Source organism: Rosa rugosa, chromosome 3, assembly GCF_958449725.1.
Source record: "Rosa rugosa chromosome 3, drRosRugo1.1, whole genome shotgun sequence".
NCBI classification, from domain to species: Eukaryota; Viridiplantae; Streptophyta; class Magnoliopsida; order Rosales; family Rosaceae; genus Rosa; species Rosa rugosa.
Window position 1 is genome coordinate 51,280,008 of NC_084822.1, and position 15,444 is coordinate 51,295,451.

Genomic DNA, 15,444 nt, shown 5'->3' on the forward strand with positions numbered 1-15,444 from the left:
ACCCAACTTTCATAAGTGATCAAAATGATACTTAAAGTTTAAAAAACAAATCAACTTGATACCTCGGTTTATTTTTTCTAACTTCTTTGTTAAATCAAATGCAAAATCAAGCTCAAAAATTGAAGTGATTTGTGGTCATAGGGCCATCAACCATCTATAACCCAATCTTCTTCTTCTATAGAATTAAAAAAAATATTCTATTCAATTTCAATTTCTACCATCGATCGTAGAAACAAATAAAATTCGGATCGTTCCTAACTTCTAAAGAAACAAAGAAAAATGGTAGGGTTTTGCTGCTCCGAGAAAACAGGCGAGAGAGGTCTAGGTTGGAAAGACAGAGGCTGGCGTTGAGGCCTGTCTGGCGGCGCTCCCGCGTTGATGGCGGCTTCCTGCCCCGTTGACGAGTGGTGGGTGTTGCCGGACGGGTTCCTGGGGCTCTAGGATTCTTCTTTTTCTCTTGGTTCAGGTGCTTTTGGCTGTGTAGCCTTTTTCATCTATCTCAAGCAGCGGCGCAGCCGTTGGTGAAGGGTGCTCGGCTATCGGCGACGGGAAGGTGTTTAGTGACCAGATCGTGGCGGCGGCAGGCAATGGATCGTATGGCACTGGTCTTTTCTCTGAGGTGTGTGGCTGGGTGGAGGATAGAGTGTTTGAAAGGGATTCTCAAATTGATGGGAGGCCGGATTGGTTTCAGATCAATTTGGGATGGATTTGCACAATGGTCGGTAATGAATTTCATCCAAGGAGGATGGTGGTGGCCTGAATCCCAAGCTGGTCGTGGCAGAGTACTTGGCTTGGGTGTCTTCGGTGGGGTGTGCTCACTTGGCTGCACTCATGGTGGTTTGCCGTCGGTCTGTTGTCAATGGTGAGGAAGATGGAAGTGGTTCAACATAGCTTGGTACTTTGTTTTATTAGGTTTCAGTTTTTTATTAGAGTTTTAGTTTTAGTTTTTTGGTTAGGTCAAATAAATCGTCCCTACTCAATTGAGCTAGGGTTTGGAGGTTTTGGTCGTGGTGTGGAGCCATATATATGCTGTTACTCCTGGGAACAATATGTTACAATTTCGATGTTGTTTGGTTATCAACGGAAATGTGGATTTCTCTTGCACGTGGTCTGGCGATTTATGGACACGGTGTGGAAGAGGGTGGAGTTGTTCGTCTGGATGTTGGTGACGAGGTCGTATCGGGACACTCGGGATTGGTTATCGTTCTTTGTAGCCTTGGGTGATAGGCGTAAAAATTGGTTAGGGGTTGAACTTTTTCGGTTCATGGAAGTTACTATTAGTGACGGACCCATAACCAGGGATCTTGGTAGGAATATGTGTCGTGGTGTTGATACCACAACCGGTTATTCCAATGTTTTGTAATTTTTTTGGTTATTAATGGATTCTATTTCTTCTCAAAAAAAAAAAAAAAGGGAAGAGAGAGGAAGAAGAGAATTAACAAAGTAAAATAACAAATAATTGAAAAACAGTTTTTGTGCAAACTATTATTATAGAGTTTTTCTATTGAGACCTCCATATTTGCTCATTTGACCTCTACGGCTTTTTATACCTCCTATTTGCTTTTAAAAAAGTAAAATTTGCTATTTAAACCTCTTTCAAATACCTAATTTAACCTTACTTATAAATGGAATGTTCCAAGCATTAAAGATGAGTTCCTCCTTACTTAAATACATTTTTCCTATTTCTTGGATGGCGGCTGTGGTTTTTCCTATTTCTTGGGTGGAGGGGTGGGCTTGGGCTTGGGCCCTCTTTCTGAGCCCAGCCTGGGTTGGTTTTTTATTTTATGTTTTTAGTTTTGCTTATGTTAGTTGATTAGTATTGGCTCGCCTTTGGCATGTAATAAGTCCCTACAGCTATCATGTAGGGCTAGTCGGGCTAACTGTCTGTGTGTGCACTCTAAGTGCCTTGTCTGGCCTAATGAGGCGGGGATCCCTTTTGATTAAATGGTCGCAACCTCCTAGTGGCAGGATGAAACTCAGAGTCGTCGGGTTTCATCTCCGGCGGCAACATAGTAGGAAAGCTGTGATTTGGGTAATTATGCTTCATTGTAATCGGGTTATCTTTCCGGTATGTCACCGTTATGTCAAAGCAAATGGAATAGCCAGTAGTGCACTCTTTGCTAATTGGTGCTTGTTAGAATACATGTATTTTGTAGAGACTCCTGATATTATTTCGGGACGTTCTCTAGGTGCTTATTGTAATCAGGGGTTTAGGCTCCACGTCCCCCCTTGTATTCAGTTTCATTAATCAAGGCTTGTGGGTAGCCGTACAAGCCCTTTTTTCTAAAAAAAATAAAAAAGACATTTTTCCTTTAAAAAAAAAAACATTTTTATCATATTAAAGTCACATTTTTCCAATAACAAAGAGGTATAAAACCGGTTATATAAACTCGGAGAGAACTTAAAAGCTACAATTGGGTGATATTTATGATGAAGAAGAAGAGCAGCAGAAACTAGCACTGGTTATTGTGGGAGTTGTCAAATTCTGCTGGGCCCGCAATTAAGGTGATTAACTCCGTAGTTAGTATGGCGTTAAATTTCAGTCATGAATGCGGCAACTACTACGACAATAACTACGTACAATGATTACGATTATAAGTGCGCAATGAATGACTATCATGAATACGCAATGAATGACGGTCGTAAGTACGCAATGATTAACTGTTATTAGTGTAGCAATAATTGTCATCATAAGTGTGTAAATAAATGCAGCCATAAAAGCAGAAATAATGGCGGCTTGTCCCCCAAGTAAGTCATCGCCTATATAAAGGTCGCCCGACGTCAAGGTAAATGATCGAATTCCAATTCTCTCTGCTCCACTACTAAGAAACATACTGACTTATGCATCGGAGAGTTTTCTGCAGGTACCCCCCCTCCTCCTCCAGCCGACGGTCAAACTTCGAGTCAACGCTCGAGGGAAGTTTCTCGATTGTTCCCGGTCAGCTTCCGCTCCAGTCCGTATTCATTGGTGAGTCAAACTCCTCTACAGAATTTTTCTGCACCAACAGTTATGATGTAGTTTATTCCTCCAATGGTTTTTGAAGACTAGCTAGTTGCTCTTTTGAAGAAAGCCTTCTAGTTTTTTTAGGTTGGATCAGTTTGTTTTCGTGACAGTCAAGTTGTGTATGTTTATGTGATCAATGTGCATTATGTTTTGCTATGTAATATGCTTTCTCAAATTCTTCCAATCTTAAGACCATGAATGGAACCATTTGCCTTGTATGATCTTTGATTTACAAGATACAAAAAGAAAGAAAGGAAAACAACTCTTAAAATAGAATTTTATATGTTAAATAATATTCAAATTTGACATTTCCATTGGAGTTAAAACAAGTCTTCATGTTGCTATGTCAAATTTGCCATCTCATGTGTCAAATTCAAATTTGACCAAAGCCAAATAACAAACCCATTGGAGATGCTCTGAGGCAAGTTTTCTCTGAAAAAAGTCAAAAACACTTTTTCAGCGACACGTCGTACACTGATTGTAATGTCGACGAGAGAAGCTCAGTTGAAAGTGGGACTCAATCATGCAGTGGTGGGTCGGTATACTCTTTGGGCCTGGCCCACTCGTCGAGACCCTCTTAGAGCAAGTTCACCCGTTGGGTCACCAGGTCACCCACTATTCACTTCTTTTTAGTGTTAATTTCACCCTCTGGGTCACGAGCACAGTGTATTTCGTGCCCTGGGTCATGGGCACAGTGTATTTCGTGACCCAGAGAACGAAAATATACACTAAAAAGCAGTGAATAGTAGGTGACCCGGTGACCCAACGAGTGAACTTGCTCTTACATACTATGAGACTGAGCTGAGGTAGTGAGTGCTAGTCTGATTTCACTTTCATTTCATACTTCTATTATCTATAGTTCTAGGAAAAAATTCACCAACAGTGTCTGGACACTTAGGGGACTTTTCAGAATGATACCTGAACTTACAAAGTTATCAATGTGATACCTGGACTCATTTTTTCGTATCAACGTCGTACCTATGACCAATTTCCGTCACGGAGCCGTTACGAAAATTGGTCATAGGTACGATGTTGATACGAAAAAATGAGTCCAGGTATCACATTGATAACTTTGTAAGTTCAGGTATCATTCTGAAAGTCCCCTAAGTGTCCAGACACCGTTGGTGAATTTTTCCCATAGTTCTATACTAATCTGATGGGAAAACGAACCGTTTATCACTTTATTGTGCTTGTAGCAATGCTCTAGTTCAATTGGCTAAGAGTGGCAATTATTGCTTCGAGGAAATGAAATGCTGCCGAGATCTACTTGCTTCTTTTGGATGTTAAGTTTTAGCGACTAGTATTTCTTTGATAATAATAACTCACACTGAATCCAGACATACTTCACTGACATTCTAAACGGAACGTCGATTTTCTTCCCAACCATGTTCGAGAATGACATTGATATATATCAGTATGCATCCACATAAATATCGAAGAAGAAGAAAGAGCAATTGAATCAATCCACATAAATATCTGGCCACCCCCAGATTAGACGCAACTAAGGACGCTAGTCTCTGAAAATAGAGATGTCTATTCTTCAACTGTGATAACATTACTTAAGTTTTTAGATACATGGCATAACGATTAAGTTTGTCCAGATAGGCTGTGAAACCCATAACCAACTTAAAACATAAAGAGTCCACTAACTTGGCCAAATTAAAGCTTCTGCCACAGACAATTTATGGGGGATGAGGATTACAGAATCCATGTCTGTGGCTTAATTTTCTACACTAATAACTAACTTCTTGGCTTCAGGATTGCCTGCATTGGATAGCGTTTGTGAGTGGTGAGCCCAACAGTATCTACATTTTCATCTTCTCCAGCTCTCAGCTTCCACTCAAACTCCTGCACCAGCCTACCAATCGTCGGGCACGCTATTAACATTGCCTGAAGGGAACCAGCACATACCCTTTTTCCAGCCCCAAAAGCCATGGTCTTGTACAAATCCATCGGATCATATTTCGGGTCCAAAAATCTCTCTGGCTTCCATTCCTCGGGGCTTTCCCATTGATGCTTGTCCATGTTACACCCATATATGTTTATAGCAATCTGCACAGCACGCAATTTTACTAGAAGGACCGATAACAATATAACTTCAAAGACAACGAAAAGCAAGAAGGAAACAGCTACAAACCTCAGTTCCAGCTGGAATGTAGTAACCTCCTAGTTGGGTATCTTCGTGTGCATATCTTAAAGGAACCAACGCAACTGGACTGTGCTTCCTTAGAGTTTCATGGAAAACTGCATTCAGGTACGGCAGTTGGGACAAGTGTTCCTCTGTAACCGTCTCCGATCCACAAACCTTTTGGATTTCCTGATAGAGCCGATCCTGATAGATTCAGACACAGAGAGGCAGACAACCATATCAGTCACGAATTCAACAAATTGTTATCATATGAGAATTTACAAACGAGTATATGAGTGAATTGAAATGAACGTAGAGGCAGACAATCATATCAGTCACAAATTCAACAAATTGTTATCATATGCGAATTTACAAACCAGTAAATGAGTGAATTGAAATGAACCTGTCGCGTTGGATCTTTAGAAATTTCATACATAGCCCATTCTGTGGTGACCATTGTAGTATCTGCTGTTTCAATAACTGTCTCCCAAAGCAACATAGATATTTGGTCCATTGTCAGTGTTTTCCCTTCAGAAAGCAAGAAGTCGATATAACAATTGAGTTCCTGTTTCATACTCAGTCATGTTAGAGAAACAACTAATACGAAGCTTCAAAACTAATGAGTACGCATTAATTGAAAGAAAAAGGAAAAAAGGATCAACACCTCTCCTGAGGCAATTCGCTTCTTCTGCTCATTGGTCAGGGTAGTCATCACTGCTTTCCTGCGGGAATGTAGTTGCTGAATTTTTGTTTCCATGGTCTTATTAGGAATCCATCTCAGGTAAGGGAAGAAATCTCTCCAATCAACCTCAATTGCACCCTCCATTATGTCAAGCACTAGAACCTTAAAGATCTCATCTCTTGAAAGTGTAGTGCCAAGTTCCTCCACATAAATGGGCTTTTCTATGTCCTTTCCAAAGGCCTGCATATCCCGCTAGCAAGTTTATACTATATTCCTGATTTTCTAATTAATTATAATGTCTAAGTCCAAGGAACATATATAAATTACAGAAAATATAGTTTTTGAACAAAACTCACCTGCTTCACTGCAATTCCAAAGAGTTCTGACTCAAAGATTCTTCTGAAATTCACAGCTTCTTGTGGAGAATTCTTAACATGAGAATGTAATCGGCTTGAGACATTTGCTCTCAAGGTATCTCTGTTGCTCCGGTGTTTCTTCTGAAGAATAAATGTAGTTATAATAACATGTACTAGAGTATGGCAACAAAATTAGGATGCACAGAAATAAAATGAGAATAAAAACTATAACAATCAACCTGAGCATTGGCTCCAAGAACATTTGAGAGTATGTATCGCTTTATCATCTTGTGAAAATCGTTGTAGTCACTTATTGCAACCATACATTTATCAGCAGTAAGAATCTTTAGTGCGTTTGATAGCTTTCTGGTTGAGATGGATGAATATCTGGTCACCATGGCCTGAACCAAACATTACAGTAGAAAGATATGAGATATACAACCTGATTTCATTCGTGTCAGAAACATTCATTTATAGGATAAAGCCAGCCCCATTTGTATGCTTATTAAGCATGAATATACTGTATGTTCAGCCGAGAAGTTTCATTCTTCAGGGACTTCGAATACTAGACTAGGCATCCAGGACACTGCTATTGCTGATCAATTCTATAATGATGTCAATGGAAATTAAAGGATTAAACCCATAAGTTGGTAGCAGTAGAAAACTCAATCCAATAGATCTTTCACTGCTTAAACAAAACAAAAGAGGATTTTTAATATCCTAATTCATAATACCAGGTGATTTCTTCTGACCAATTGAGTGAATTGACCCTTAGAGATCCCATGCATGTATTTAATTTCCAGTTACTCCTAATTTTAAATCTTAGATCGTTCACAACTTCACTGATTGACTCTTAATTTCCATTGAGAACTGATTCACCGTCTAGAGATTTCTACTTTCACGCAGAAGCTTGTTAATCTATTCCGGAGAGTTTAATTTTTGGTTCGCAAGTCAAATATGTGGGTTTTATAGTCCAATATATAGGTGAACAACTCAACCAACTTTCAACCAGAATTGACCTCGTTCAAAAGTTTCAACGTGGGGTCAAATCCCGCTCTATTTTGTTTTAGATCAGCAGAAAAAGAGAAAAAAAAAAAAAAAAAAGGTCACCTCTTTGGCAACTTCGGAGGTATTGAGAACGACCATGGTGGAAGCACCAGTCCTGATCGAATAGATTGGTCCATACTCCTCAGCCCACCTTGTGAAAGTCTTGTACGGTTTCTTCTCCTTGAGTTGCAGCAAATTCCCAATCACCGGCAGCCCAGGAACCACTGCACAATTCCCAAATCACCCATCATTAATTTCATGAATCCCAAAAACCAATGACCACAGTAGAGAGTTGGGAATATTATATATGATCCAAAACAAAAACAAGACATGCAAATCAAGGCAGACCTGGCACAGGAGGGAGCTTGGGAATAGCACTCATTTTAGTGAAGTATGAAACTCTGATGTAATACAGGAAGAGCCCAGACAGAGCAGCAAGAGCAATAGGGATGGTAAAGGGACTTGCTTGGAGTTGCAGAAGGATTTGCTGGAGTGTGGCCATTGATTTTGCCGGAAGTTGAAACTTAAGTAGAAGGAAAGGAATGCTTTGCTCTCTTAACACCGTGGAGTCACAATATAAACACACTACCTGACACTGACAATTTGCTGATAATTAAGGTATTACAATAACAACCGAGGTCCACATTCGTCGTTTCTCTTTGGTAGATGAGGTAGGGAATATGCCAAGCGAGGACGTCATTGGCACTCCTGAATCTTTTTAATTGATGTGGGTGAGTGCTTTTACGTTAATTACAGGGATTCCCATTTTGGCGTTTCGCTAATTATCCAAAAATGGGCGGTCACAGTCAGTAAAGATATCCCACGAAATGGTTCAGATTTCACTGTCTTTGGGCTACTTTGGCTTTACAGGAAATAAGATCGACGTGTTGAGAATACAGGGTACAATTGAGGAGTGTCTGGACTCTGGAGTCTGTCTTATTATTTGGGGCGGTAGGCGGTTGGGCCTTGGCCTGCCCCTTGCCGCTCCTGAAACCAACCGTACTCCTCCGTTTTTGTCTAATTTTCATTTTCACACAAAAACCATCGAAATTTGAAAGTGTTACTGAAAATAGGGTGTTGATCTCTATTAGGATTGTCAATGTCAATTGTGATGCAACTTTGTGTGGAGGGTATAATAATACTGGCCTCAGGTCAGACTTAAGATTTGTGGTTTTAATTTGATGTTATATAAGTAAATTAAATTTTTATTTTTAATTTCACATAATATATCTTGTCATATCATAATCTTGTAACATCAACTTTATTTTATTATATTTTGATCAATATTGTTCTTCATTAAATTAATTTTTTTCTATAATTTTTCTTTTAATAAATTGAATTAGATGACATAAAGAAAATATTCCGGGTTAGTAACTTAGTAGCAATCATTAATTAATTTCTACCATCTAAACAAAAGAAAAAAAATAAAGAAATTTTATTTTGTCAAAGCTAACATTTAAATCCTAGTGGACAAATTGTTCCAAAAAAAAAAAAAACCAATAAACTTTGAATTCATATATATTCACATTATATTTTCATAATTCACAGGAACCCAATAAACTTCGAATTCATATATATGTGTTTATGCAAGAGATTTGATATATACCCCCAGATGTATATGTGATCGAATTCTACTGATCAAATTACATGTGTATTGCTTTGCTCTTGCACTTTTCTTTTTATTTGCACAGTGAGAAATTTAAAAAACTAGGATTTAACATGATTTGGTGTTGGGCAACAATCAATTGTCATCTAAACACGGGTAGAATGAATTTTTTTTTCTTCCTTTTTTGATTGAAGAAAAAAGATTTGTTGTTTAAATCTAAGCATTAAAAGAAGAAAAGAAAAAAAAGTAAAATAATTTAGAGCTATTAGATTTTGGAATGATCATCCTATCATTTTCTTACCAATAAATGATTTTTGTAAGTGACATCTTAGGCCTCAATTGACGCCAACAATCATTTTCCAATTTGGGGACACAACTCAAAACATGCATGGTGAACTTGAAAATACAGGACTGATTTGAAATTATCAAATATGACCACAATCTGAAACCACGACTAAACTTCATATGAAATAAAACGGGTCAAACCGGCATGATTATAGAGCATGTTATTTGCATGTCAACCTCCCAGGATGAAATATACCCTACCTGTGTAATTGTTTATTGAATTTAGCGCGATATAAGGTGTTAACCAAGTTAGATGGGTGATGGCCTAATGAACCCAGGTGAAGTCTCTTTACTGGTGCAGAATTTTTGGATTAGGGCTACAGGCCTTCCCCCAGCTTTTCTTACGGAGGAGACGGGTCAGAAGATTGGCAGGAGCATTGGGGAATATGTGAGTACTGATCGGGGATCTGTAAGTGATGGTACGGGTAGTTTTCTACGTATCAGAGTGGGTCTGAAGACATGTGTACCCTTGAGGAAAGGAATTCGGATGCAACTTGGCCCGAGGGATGGGTCGTTATGTACGGTGAAATTCGAGTACGAGCATCTTCCTCACTTTTGCCTCTACTGTGGGTTACTAGATCATGTTGGGGCTACCTGTGCGGCTCGATTAGAAGGACGACTTACGGAGATGAAGTTTGGACGCTGGAGGACGTTATCTAAGGATGTGTTTTCCATTGATCCTCATGGCCAACTACAAGGTCGTTCTTTTGGCCTAAATGTTGGAAAGAAGATGTGGTCAATGAAAGCTCCTGATAGCCCGGTTTGCGGAGTGGTACGTGATCGGGAGGATGGGGAATTACTGTTAGAAAGAAGTGACGGAGGCCTGAATGGGATTGAACAGATGGGTGTGTCTAAAAGAAGAAAGCTAACATGGGATGGTTTTGTCCCACAGCACAGTGTGGTTGATGAGGTGATTATGAGTGATGCCCCTCAAGTCTTAAAGAATCCGGAAATTGGGTGTGTTGAATCATCGAGCTTATTTGAAGTCCCGGTTCTGGAAGATGTAGATCAAGGACATAAGAGAGTATCTACTTCTCTTAACAAAGTTGGTACTAAAGTAGGTGACAAGGGTAAAACTGTGGCTACACTTACTCAGGTAGGGAGGAAGACAGGAAGTGGAAAAGGCAAAAAAGGGGCTGGCAATGTGGAGTTTGACCAGAAACAGAAGCAAAATCCTTCCTCAAAGCGTGGGAAAGCAAAAGGGTTTGTTCTGTCTTGCTCACCAAGTAAACGACTGCTGCTTGCTTCGCCCAAGAAAGGATCCAAGAATGGTACGGTAAAAGGAAATTCTAGTTCTACTGAAATGGGAACTGAAGTGGTGGGACCCGAGGAGCGGGCCCACCACGAACAATGATTATTCTCAGCTGGAATGTGCGCGGGCTTGGGAACCCGTCCACATTCAATGCCCTCAAGAAACTACTGAGGGCTCAAGATCCCGACTTAGTTTTCCTAATGGAGACTAAGAAGAAGGAAGATGCAATGGCGAGATTATGTAGTTCTCTCGGCTATAATAATTATAAGATTGTTGACAGAACAAGAGAAAAGGGAGGAGGGCTAGCTCTGTTATGGAAGGATGGTTTAAATGTAGAGGTTGTGGATTCGAGTCCCGGTTTCATAGATGGTATTGTTTTATGTAATGGGAAGAGGCTGCGAGTGACTGGTTTCTATGGTCATCCGACAACGGGAGAGAGGCATCATTCTTGGGAGGTTATACGGCGACTGTCTCACTCTCTGACAACGGATGATTGGATCATTTTTGGTGATTTTAATGAAATTTTGAGAGATGAAGAAAAAAGTGTTGGACGGCTCCGTCCCATGTGTCAGATGGAGAGGTTTGGAGAGGTAGTAAATGAATGTGCCTTTAAGGAAGTGGAGTTTACAGGGCCTACTTTTACTTGGAGTAATGGTACGATTGCAGAAAGATTAGACCGGGGGTTTTTGAATCCTACTGCGACGATTTCTTATCCTAATGCTCATGTTTTTCATTTGGAGGTCGGAGCGAGTGACCATCTACCTTTGCTGTTTGATTTATTGGGAGTGGGTTTACCAAAAAGACGGGTTTCTAAACGACGGTTTCTTTTCGAAAGTTTTTGGGTGAAAGAAGAACAGTGTGGCGCTATAGTGCAGGAGGCTTGGGAGATGAAGGCATCGGATTCTCTCTATTCTAAGCTACAGTTGTGTGCTGAGAGACTGCAAGACTGGAATTCGAAGGTGGTCGGTCATATCCCCAGAAAGATTGCAGCACTGAAAACGTCGTTGCAAAACTTTCCAATTGATGCGTGCTCTGAAGCTGATAGAAGACAGCGTAAAGTGATTAAACATGAGATAGAAAAATACGCTGAATATGAGGAGTCTCTTTGGAAACAAAAATCCCGAATTCAATGGTTACAAGAAGGGGATCAGAACACCAAATATTTCCATGCGGTGGCTAAGGGACGTGGTCAACAAAATAAAATACATGGTGTTTGTGATGAAAATAGGGCCTGGTGTGAGGATATGGAAGCTATTCAAAAAGCTTTTGTGACCTATTTCTCTAACCTGTACACATCAGAGGGCTGCAATAACTTGGAGTTAGTTCTCGATACGATCCCAAGAAGAGTTACAGAGGAAGTAAATAGTAAGCTGCTTGGAAGGTTTGAAAGATGGGAAGTAGAGTTGGCTTTGAAACACATGGGGGCGACAAAATCGCCCGGATTGGATGGGATGTCAACTCTGTTTTTCAAATCCTTTTGGCCTGTGGTAGGGGATGCAGTTTGTGAGTTTTGTTTGGGTGTTCTGAATGACGGAAAGGAGTTAGAAGAGTTTAATCATACTCTTATTTCTCTGATTCCAAAAATCTCAAGCCCAAAGAGTGTGACAGAGTTTCGTCCCATAAGTCTCTGCTCCACAGTATATAAACTCATCTCAAAAACTTTAGCTAACAGGTTGAAGAAGCATCTGCCAGATATTATTTCAAGCACTCAAAGCGCTTTTGTTCCAGGTCGGAATATTCAAGATAACGTTATTGCAGCATTTGAAACTGTTCACAGCATCCGTATTAAGAAGACTACTCAGGAGCCAAAGATGGTGCTGAAATTAGACATTAGCAAAGCGTATGATAGGGTGGAGTGGCTTTTCCTTGAAGAAGTGATGAAGAAGTTAGGGTTCGCCAACAGGTGGGTTTCTCTAGTTATGAAATGTGTTCAGTCAGTTTCTTTCTCAATTCTTTGGAAAGGTCAACCGGTTGGACACTTTACACCAACTAGAGGCATTCGTCAGGGCGATCCTTTGTCCCCGTATCTTTTTCTCCTCGTATCTGAAGGTTTGTCAGGTCTGTTACATCGTGCAGATGAAGTGGGAATGATTCATGGGGTTAAAGTTGCCCCTTCTGCACCATCTATTTCTCATCTCCTATTCGCAGATGATAGTTTGCTTTTTGTGAATGCTAACATCCAGGATTGTATCTCCCTGAAGCAATGCTTGTTATTGTATGAGAGTACAGCTGGACAGAGGATTAATTTTCAAAAATCGGCGTTGTCATTTGGTCCTAATGTCCCGGAAAGTTTGCAAGTGGAGTTACAAGAGTTTCTAAATGTTCCGGTGGTGGATTTCCATGAAAAATATCTGGGGCTCCCAACATCCATTGGTAGAAATAAAACAGATGTTTTTCGGAAGCTGAACGAAAGACTGGATAGGCAGTTGCAAGGTTGGCAAGGGAAGTTCATCTCAAAAGCGGGTAAGCTTGTTTTAATTAAAGCAGTGGCTCAAGCTATTCCCACTTATTCCATGAGCGTGTTCCAATTGCCAATCGGGGTGTGTAAGAAATTCCAGTCTAAGGTGAGCAAATTCTGGTGGGGAAAGAGCGGTGGTGTTAAAGGTATTCACTGGAGCAGTTGGGAGCGTTTATGTACAAGTAAGGAGGCAGGAGGTTTAGGTGTCCGGGACCTCAGGGCTTTTAATCAGTCGATGCTTGCAAAAACAGTATGGCGTATTTTCTGGGGTAGATCTTCTTTGGTAAGTGAGATTTTGTAGGCAAAATATTTTCCGCAGACTTGTTTCCTAAATGCTTCTTTGGGGACTACTCCCTCAGCAGTGTGGAGAGGGTTATTGTGGGGTAAGCAAGTGCTTGATCAGGGGACTAGATGGCGCATTGGCAATGGAAGGAGGGTTCGCATAAAGGGAGATCGATGGCTACCAACCCCATCAAGTTTTAAAGTTGTCTCTCCTTTGCCTATACCAGATGCTTGGACTGTGGAACATCTTTTGACGGAATCGGGAGCATGGAACGTCCCTCTAATTCAATCACTCTTTCTTGCACATGAAGCTGAGACAATACTGGCAATGCCTTTGGGTTTGAGATCGATCCCGGATAAACTCGTTTGGCATTTCACTAAGCATGGTAACTTTACAGTTAAAACAGGTTACTGGGTAGCTCGTGCCTTGCAGGAAAAGAAGAATGGGAGCATTGCCGGGTGTAGTACCTCTAGGGTTCCAGAGGTGTGGAAGAAGGTTTGGAAGCTTCATGTTCCAAGCAAGATCAAGTTATTACTTTGGAGGGCGTTTCACAATTTCCTCCCGTGTGGTCAAAACTTACAGAAAAGGAGAATCACTATGGATGGATCGTGTTGGCAATGTGGGGCTGCTTGTGAGTCTACTATTCATGTTTTTTGGGAATGCCCTGCAGCGAGACATGTTTGGAAGCTGACTTTTTTAAGTGAAGTTTGTAAAACATGGAAGGAACCTTCTGTCATGGATTTATTCTCACATGTCTCGAGTATAGCTGTCGGTAATGATTTGGCTCTCTTTGGTTTTATTATCTGGTGGTTGTGGCGGAATAGGAATTTGCAGCGACATGGGGAGAAGACTATGCATTATGAGGGTCTTGTCCAAGCTGCAACGGAGTGGCAGCTGCAATTTTGTTCTGCTATTGCACAGAGGCCACCAACAAACTTGCATAAAGGGTCAACGCATCAGGAGGTTGTGAACTGGAACCCGCCAGTACAAGGCTTTTTAAAGATGAACTTTGATGGGGCTACAGATGTAAAAAATGGAGTAAGTGGAATTGGGGCTGTCTTTCGGGATCATGAGGGTACGCTAAAAGGTGCTGTGGCTGCTCCACTGGTAGGTAATATATCCCCCAGAGCGGTGGAGTCATTAGCTATAATAACCCGAAACTTAGTATCACTGTAGAGCACTCTAAGATACCTTAAACTTAGAAATAATCCAAGTATCTTCTAAGCATTTATTTTCTCGATTAGAAACCGATGATACCACATGCTATACTTACAAGTTATAATAGAGTTCTAGGAACTTACTAAAATACCTTAGTTCGTATTTCTTGTGTATACTCGATATTTGTTATTGAGCCCAATACTATTACCTATATTATTTTTGTGATGCATGTCATTTTAGTACTAGTTATTGCTAACACATATTTTGAATATTACGAAATGACATATCAATCTTCGTATTAGTTTGAGAAAATGTGTATCTATGTGTATATCTATGTGTATATATGTATACATGATTCAAATGCCAATACATCTAGAAGAACTAATCTGATTTTTCTTTCTAACAACCATAACATTTCTTGGAAATTTCTTGGAAATTTCCTTGTAAATGCTTTGTAGACTTTCAACTCACTTTTGACTTACAAGTAAGATGCTAAAAATTAATTTTTAATGCATCTTTCTAGTCTTTATAAACATGAAGCTGAATCATTTTTCCTTCAAGCCTTAAGATCAAGTGCAAAACTGATTTGGAAGTCTTAGTTGTAGAGAAAACTCACCTCACAAATCCTTCATCCTTTTCTTTCAAGAAACTCCCTTTGTTTTTCTCAAAGAAGTCCAAGCTTGGATCCAAGACCAAAATCTTCACTTCACTTCTGAGTTTCTTAAGTAAGTACATGATTACATTTTTATATTCTTTTGCCTTTAAGATTTATCAAAATGCATAACCGATGATAAAATGGAAAAGAATCTGTTTTGCTGCAGTCATATATTTTCGTGTTTGATAAAAGTTAATCTTGTCAAAACTAATTATATTTTCAGTTTCTTCATGAAAAATCCTTCAGTTTAGGCTTTTGAATCACTAAAAAAGGTTAAGAAATGAAGAAGTTATGGCTAATCAAAGTTTTCAACTTTTAAACTAGCTGGAAATCTCATACCGCCATCACAACTTCAAAAATTCATATCTCCCTCATTTCTTATCCATTTTCTACAAACTTTATATCAATTTGAAGCTTAGGACCTCTACTTTTATTCTGGAAAGTTTGAGAAGTAATGGTAAAATACACAG

General features: G+C 39.8%; 1 protein-coding gene across 1 annotated transcript; it reads right to left on the bottom strand.

Annotated features, from left to right (window-relative positions):
* Positions 1–4,528: 4,528 nt before the first annotated feature.
* On the bottom strand, positions 4,529–7,808 carry LOC133738663 (ent-kaurene oxidase, chloroplastic). Its single transcript, XM_062166242.1, has 8 exons — positions 7,566–7,808; positions 7,281–7,441; positions 6,410–6,571; positions 6,171–6,311; positions 5,797–6,054; positions 5,536–5,697; positions 5,142–5,336; positions 4,529–5,056 (listed from the first exon to the last, which is right to left on the bottom strand). The coding sequence occupies exons 1-8, from the start codon at positions 7,717–7,719 to the stop codon at positions 4,745–4,747; spliced, it is 1,545 nt and encodes a 514-aa protein (XP_062022226.1). The 5' UTR covers positions 7,720–7,808; the 3' UTR covers positions 4,529–4,744.
* Positions 7,809–15,444: the final 7,636 nt, after the last annotated feature.

What these genes read in the sequence shown, in the direction of transcription:
- LOC133738663 (XM_062166242.1), bottom strand. Translation starts at nt 7,719, where the DNA reads ATGGCCACACTCCAGCAAATCCTTCTGCAACTCCAAGCAAGTCCCTTT. An exon ending in AGCGAATTGCCTCAGGAGAG is followed by an intron (nt 5,698 to 5,796) that starts GTGTTGATCCTT and finishes AGTATGAAACAG; the next exon opens with GAACTCAATTGTTATATCGA. An exon ending in ACATTCCAGCTGGAACTGAG is followed by an intron (nt 5,057 to 5,141) that starts GTTTGTAGCTGT and finishes CGTGCTGTGCAG; the next exon opens with ATTGCTATAAACATATATGG.